We start from the raw sequence: 8,034 nt of genomic DNA, 5'->3' as shown, positions 1-8,034 counted from the left end.
TCCCTTTGCCTAAGAACTTGCAGCTTCTTCTCTTTATTATAAAAGCACACTTTCCTCATATATTTATTAAAGAAGCATATAGTTCTTTGTTATATAAAAAGATTAATTATATTTAATTTATAATTAGATAAATTAAGTGTTTAGGGTGAGCCTATAATTAGATAAATTAAGAAATGTGTTATAGATCTTTAAAATGAAACAAGAAAAATATTTTATATAAATTCTTATATTAGATAGAAACTCATGACCCCATATAACTTAGTGTTGTGGAAATATCAAAAACTTTTAGTCTAAAAGAATAAGTATTATTTCAAGAAAATAAAAATCACAAAACTATTCATAAAACAAGGTCTTATAGTATTTAAAAATAAAATCAATAACATCCTAACATTATAGCTTCAAGATTTCTAAAAAAAAAACTTCATGATAAACTTCCCCATAAATTTTTCATATATGGTAAATTGTAAAAGACCTAGTATAATAATATCAACCCTATATTGACTTACGGTCAATAAAAAAATCACAATGTCAACGTTCTACAACAATTGACAACTGTGAGATCTACAAGAGTCCAATGAGTGAGGAGAGTCCATTTCTCTGGTTTCCCCGCTTGTCCATTCTCTCCAACTGTGCATGGCTCAAACAGATAAAACGCTGTGCCACCACTCTCAGTTCTTCCGCATATAACTATCTGGCTATGCCACATTGTCATAGCCACGACACTAAAGTAACTTGGACAACGTGTTCCTGCTAATTGGAATTGGTTTTCCACATAATCAAACTCTATAACATTCTCATTGCAAACATAGAATAAACGTCCAAATGCAGGTAAAACTGAATTAATAATGCCATATTTGAAACTGCGATCAATAAAGTCATGGAATCTGCTCATGTTTCTCCATAGTCGTGTGTTGGGATCATAACATTGTACAAACCCCTCATCACTATGAGGGTTTATAACATATAACTTGTTATCAGCGAACGCACTCTGGGAGGAGAAGTTGCCACCCCAAATCATGGGAGGAAGATATTCCCACTCGTCTTTCTCTACATTATAAACTGCAGCTGTAAACAGAATCTGATTATCATTTTCATCACGCCCTCCAGCAATGTAAATCAGCCCTTTGGCTGAGTCCACTGAACACCCAAAAAGATATCTTCTGTCAGGAAGGTCAGCACCTCGCTTCCATCTCCCTGAAACAAATGTGAACAACCATAGTTTGTTATTTGGAATATTTTTTTTGGTTGCATGGTGGAGATGGGGAGATTTCAGAAGGACGCGGCTAAACAGGTTCCAAACCTGCTCGTTAAAACTTGTGTTTTATGATTTATAATTTTAAACTCTCAATTTTATTTTGAAATTTAAGCTATTTCTAATCTGATAGAAGAAATAAGTTTATTGAATGAGAGAAACAAGAAAATACCAGAACAAAAATCATAGACGAAAAGTAACTCTTCCCTGTCATGAAAGCCCATTACGACCAGTTTTTGATTGAGAGAAACACAATGAGCAAAATATGTATTCTGAATCCCAACTCCAATAGGAATGGAGGGCAGGATTTGATAAGATTTTTGGAGAGGATCGTAGATAACTATTCTGTAATCATATCCAAAACATACTGATAGTATAATCAATTCCTGGCTTGCACCAAATTTCTTTCTATTCTTATAGAACAGGGGACTTGTTACAACAGTTTTCCAAGTTTTAGAAACAGAGCTTAGCTTGTAGTGCTTAGGCCATCGCACCCTCACCAAGCACTCTCTGCTAATATCATTTGGAAGACCAGGAATTATTTCCATTACACTTTTTCCCTGCATTTTTCTCTTACTATTACTCGGCCAAAATATTGATTGCAAACGCCTTAACGGTTTTAACAGTGAGGAGGTGATCCATTCTTATAGATTTGTACGGTTTTATCTCGAACGGCATTACCCTTTCACAATAGACAATTTTTTATCAATTTAATTAATGAAATTATTAACATATTTGACTAGCAATATTTGTTTTGAGTACTTTAGGTTTAGCAATAAATGCATTGAATTCATTTAATATTGTGAGTATTTACCTCATAAATTTAGACCGATACTTTAGGTCCATTAGATATCAGAAAGTATTTACTAGCAATTACATTTTGGTGTGTAATGGGTATGTCCAATATCAGATGGGGAAATAAAAGAATAACAATAAAAACATTAAATGGCATAGTATAGGTTCTATGGGATCAATGAAACAAGATTGCGATGTTAGAATTTGTAGTATATATAAAAATGAAATTATGATAAAGTGGAAAACCAAATTGAAAAAATGGAATACTTTTTTAATAAGTTAAACCATTTAAATGATTCATCGTTTTGAGATAATTGTTTAATGAGCAAAATCAAGTAGAATTGATTAAAGAAAGATTGAGATGTTTGAATTTGTAGTATAGATAAACATGAAAATATGATAAATGGTTAATATTGTTCACCTATGAAATAGTAGTGGGTAAAAGTAGAACTGATAATTGAGAAAGTGACATATTGCAAGATATTTTTTTAAAATAAGTTGAACAAGTTTTATAATTTACCACTGTGAGACAATAACATCAAGTCTTTAACCATGTAGAGACCATTCATTTTTCAGCAACATCAAGTCTTTGAAATAAATGCTAGGTATATTGATATGTTAGGCCCAAACCATTCTTTTGAAGATTTCACACGCTGTTACAAAACATGATAAATTTGTCAAATAGAGTTGTATAAAGCATAGTGCATATAAGGACGAACACTATTTGTTTGAACAAATGGTGTACATGTTTTGTTTTAGTATAAGGACTTCTTTTTAACAATTTTTTAAATGGTCCACTTATAAGAAATTTAGATGAAATAAAATAAAGGAAAATGAAATTTGGAATGGATAGAAAACATAATTTTATTCACTAATTTTCAAAATTCATATAAGATTGTTGTTTGGTGTATACAAAAGCATGAGAAATTTAGAAAATTCAATGTGATAAGAGGTTGAAGAGGAAAAACCTGGAGTTGTTGTAGTTATGTTTGATTGTTTGGAAAGGTTGCATTTGATAATCTTGTCAAACGTTCCTCTTCTTGTTTTTGTCAAGCAGCATATGGGATTTGTTGTATATGTGAATATCTTTGGAACGTGAATGGAGGATGTATGCAAAGACTTGTAAGGTCACAGACCCTTGAAATTGTTGTAAATGTCAACCCTTGTCAATCAGTATTATCGATGTCGATTGTTTCTTTTTGAAGTGTCGGCCCTTGTGATTTGAATTAGAGGGATATTTTTTGGTTTGTTCTGGTCCCAAACTAGGCCTATGTAATTTTTGAATTGAACAACAACAAATAAGGGAAGTTCAGGTGGTCTTTCACCATCATTATATACAATTTCTTTGACTTGTCCAAGTGCACCATTGACAAGTCATGTTTCCACCCACAAGTTTGCAGATAACATAACTTCTTCACCAATACATAAAAGGATCTTAGAATCAAGTTGTTCTTCATCTGGATTTGAGCATGTGATCCCCTAAGTTGTTCTGCAATAGATAGGGCAATAGGCCTTCCCAAAGACAACAACACGTGTTTGTTATGTAATGACACCATTTCATTTGTTGCAAATAGGTGTGTGGATGATAAGAATATAGATTACTCTGTAGAGGTAAGCGCTGAATTTGCCTGAGACATTAAAAGTTGCCAATCTGCATTTCGTAAATTTGAGAGAAGTGAACGAAAGGCAATTTGGGCAGGATGCTCTCCAATTTGATGAAATATTTTTTTCAATGTTATAATTGTTGTGAAGCTACGTCATAATGTCCCTCCATATGAAGTTGAAGCATACATAGTAATGTCCTTAACAGGTGGTAGTTGGCCCAAGTCACCAAAGGGAATGATTGAGCATCCTCCAAATGGGAGCTGGTTATGGGTAGGGAATGTCTAGCGTAACCTAATATCAATGTGTTGTATCAACTTTGCACCAATAAAGCTCATTTCATCAATTATAATGTAGCGAATGAAGTACACGCTTTCTTGGAAGCATGCCAATATTTGTCCTTGTAGAGGGACCATTTTTTGATTGGAATTCAGAGTGTTGAATGAATTGTTGATGCTTGTATGTTGAATGCCACAACACCTGTTGGTGCAAGGATAAATAATGTTGATTGTCCATTTGGTGCTGATCTTGTGAGTGTTGACTTTATGCTTGTTACGAGGTGTGACTTTCCTGTGCCTACGGTTCCTTGAACAATAATTTTCAATGGTGGATGCAAACTATTACCATGTAGATGTGAAATAAATATATCATATGCCTTTTGTTGTTGTATACATAGGTTATTTTGGGTTTGTTTCTTGAGAACATGATGGGGTTGAAATGTTCAATATGCCTGACAAATCAATCTATATAAGAAGAAATTTAGTAACTCAATAAGCCTTAAAAAGGCAACGTCATTATGTATTATGTCAAGAATTTACATTGATAGATTAGGTAGGTCTCATAATATGAAAATAAAGTTTGTATATTTACTTTTGAGTATCTCTACTGATAGTTGTAGCCCAAATATAAATGTAGTGAGAAGCTAAAATAGCTAATCACATAATTTTTAAGTATGCCTCATATGCATCAATGAAAATGGAGGAAGAGGATTCTTTATTATTTGAATAGTGTCAGTGACAATATGTCCCCTTAAGGAAAGTGAATAGCCCCTCTAATTTAGTGCAACTGGCTTGGAATGTTGACAACGTCTCCTGAAGTTTTTCAATATCCAATTCTTCCACAAGAGGCATTGATTGACATGTAACTTTTAATTTATGTACAATATCATGACAGCTACTGGACACAATTGAAGTAATATTTTGGACATTAGTTGGAAGACAATCTGGTTTATTCACAGAAAAAAATGATTCTGCTTGCATGGTTGTGACATCCATTTCCAATAAAGGGCTTTCAATAGTTTTGGGTGTATCTCCAGTAGACAGTTCAAAGATACCATCAAAATTTGTATGCTTGGCCATTGCCTGATAGGAGTAAATTTGAAGAATGTATAAGTATCAAATAAATAAATAAAATAAGGATGGGTGAACTATACTTTTTGTCAGTTCAAACATAATGAAATGTATAAACATGATTGTCCATGTTATTAAACTATAAAAATAAACAATTCAAATTCAAAATTAGTTTTTAAAATGGAAATAAATAATTCAAATATAAATAAGTGAAGAATATAAATGTGTTTAGTGAACAACCTATATTAAACCAAATCAAACTAATTGAATAAAAATACAACACCCAAAAATTTAAAAAGTAAATTTTAAATCTATAAAGATTTAAAATTAATCAAATTACTTTTAGAAAATTTTATACTTATAACCATAACTAAATTAAAATATATTTAATATTTTAATATATTTAATTCTTAAGATAATAGTAAACCATAACTTTTAAAATTTTATAATATTACAATATTTTGAAAATATATTTAATATTTTTAAATTACAAAAAACTAAAAGAACTTTAATCTACATTAAAAATAATAATAATAAATAAATATCAATTAAAATTTAAACAAAATATATACAACTTTGACATAATGTTCTAATTATCAATACATAAACAGAATACATATAATCTTTCTTTTTTTTTATCGGTAATTTTTGTGTTATATTGATTTCCAAAAAAAGGCTACAATAATCCGAGGCCATAAAGATTTCAACATCGGCCCAAAAAACTAACAGTCCTAGCCTACTATGAAGAACGTTCAAGCTAAAATGGAAATAAAACTAGTATTGTGCATTTCTGCACTAAATATTACAGTCATCCATAAAATATTGTTTTTTTTTTAAAAACCAGCAACTAGCTAAAAGCAAAAAAATGAGTTTTTAGCACCGTATCCCCTCAGTCAATATCGCTCTGGTTCGTGTGCTTCTCGTCCTCATCTGCAATGTCTACCAGAGCTTTTCCTTTGGCTGCTTCAGTCTTCATCTTTGGAATGCAATCCAAATTCCCAAAGTCTGGGTCTCCTTCTAGACTTGCTAAAAACTAGACCACCCGCCCTTCCTCAAACCGGTCTCACAGTTCTCTTCCCACCTCCATGTGCGCCACCACCTTAAGGACATTCAGTACCTCATCTGTTCTTATGAGTTTGACACAGAGCTTCATGGCTTCCTAGCCTATGCGAGCTCACTCTCTGCATTGCTCCTTTATTTGATTCTCTAGCCTGCGAACAAAGGGTAACATCTCCTCCTCGACATCTCCTTCCCGAATGCGGATTCCAGTCTAAGGGATCAACGACTCCAAAATGGAGTCAAGGTTGATCAAATAGTCCCCATCAATCAACTTTGTCATTGTGAGCTTAATTTTTTCCACCTCTAGTTCAAATTCGCATGCCCAGGCCATAATCAAGGAATAAACCTCCATATTCATCCTGTACCTGAAGTGAATGTGCACCAACTCCTCCCCCGACATTAGATGCACTACACTCCATAGTTTATATTCCTAGTATTTGAAGAGTCCTTGCATTCTTTTATCTGACATTGTTCCCAAAAAAAGAACCAGTTTCTTCTCAGTTCTTAGGGTAAAATTTGCCTCCATTGAACTTGCTCAAAACTTGTTAACTCCAAAAACTACACTGCAAAAGACATAAAAACTCACATTAATCCGATTCTTTGATAATACATTGCTCATAAACCAAATTGGTAATTCCTCCGCCGTCGTTTGTGATGGGTCATAAATGCATAATCAATGATATAAATGGAAAAGGATTTCACGGCAGATTTGTTGTCCTCCGCCATTGTCTCGAACAGATGCTCTGCACTCGGTAACGGCTTCATTAATTGCAGTGCCTTTGAAAGGGCATCCTTGTCCTTACGGGCTGTCTTGCATGCTTATTGATTTTTTCATACTTCTAGGACTGCATTAATTCCACTTCCACACTTTGCCATCTCCCTTCCACCACTTGGCCATTTGGCTTGTCATGTCACATCCGATGTTGGAGAGGAGGTCCGCCACTACATTGGCACCTCGCTTGACATGGGAGACCCGAAAATCCTCAAAGGAGTTGAGTTTTTCTCGAATGATCTCCACCCAATGGGATAGTTTCCATGACGGGGTGTTACCCTTCGCTATTGCGTTGATAATCACTTGGGAGTGTCCTTCCAGGTGCAACTTTGGGATTTTCATGTTTATAGCCAATTCAGTGGCCATTAGTGCCGCCTATGCCTCTTCTTTGTTATTTGTTCCATCCTGCAATCTTCGTGCACCCTTGAAAAGGATGACCCCCTTATCATCTCTTGTGACTACTCCCACTCCCGAGGTTCTCGGGTTTCCTCTAGATACCCCATAAAATTTTATTTTTATCCACTCTTTAGTTGGTGGATCCCCTTTAACCTCTTCTTTTTCTAGAGGGGGATTAACCCTCAGGGACCCATTAACGAGTTAGAATACATATAATCTTAAATGTTATATTGATGAACAAATTATTTTGAAACTATCTCATGGTTAACTACCTTATTCAGATTTTTAAGAGGAATAAAATGAGAATGTTTAGTGTTGAATTCATATGGTTCTCTTTGATTTGCATAGATTATTTTGTTTTTATTAAATTTTGATTTTTTTAATCATTTTTCATAATTTCTTAATTCATGATTTTTTAAATATACATATAAATTTAAATTTAACAATTCATATTTTATCCTCTATAAATTAGAATTTATTTTTTAAACAAATCAAACAAAAATATTAGTTGACTGTGGAAGATTTGTATAGTAGGTGTTGTTAATCTTCAATACAATCTTTAGCTTTTACCACACAACTAATATTTTAAACAATATTATGTACTATGCCACATTAGCAAATGTATAGCAACTAAAGAATAAATAGTTTACAATGCTCTTTAAATATGTAAGGCTTAGATTATGATAAAATGTTCTGCTTATACACTTTTGGTGCATAATAATAAGGAATTAGTTGTTTCAAACTCTAAGATCAACAAATAATAATGTGATTTCTTTTAGGATATTTCAAATCAAACTCCATGATCCATT

The 8,034-nt window shown here is 33.0% G+C and overlaps 1 protein-coding gene across 1 annotated transcript; it reads right to left on the bottom strand.

Moving 5' to 3' along the window:
* Positions 1 to 520: 520 nt before the first annotated feature.
* LOC131036584 (F-box/kelch-repeat protein At1g80440-like) lies at positions 521 to 1,800 on the bottom strand. The gene is made up of 2 exons (XM_057968477.2): positions 1,425 to 1,800; positions 521 to 1,194 (listed from the first exon to the last, which is right to left on the bottom strand). The coding sequence occupies exons 1-2, from the start codon at positions 1,798 to 1,800 to the stop codon at positions 521 to 523; spliced, it is 1,050 nt and encodes a 349-aa protein (XP_057824460.2).
* Positions 1,801 to 8,034: the final 6,234 nt, after the last annotated feature.

Source organism: Cryptomeria japonica, chromosome 3 (assembly GCF_030272615.1).
Source record: "Cryptomeria japonica chromosome 3, Sugi_1.0, whole genome shotgun sequence".
NCBI lineage: Eukaryota > Viridiplantae > Streptophyta > Pinopsida > Cupressales > Cupressaceae > Cryptomeria > Cryptomeria japonica.
Note: the sequence above shows the minus strand (reverse complement) of the source record. Positions and strands in the feature narration are given on the sequence as shown.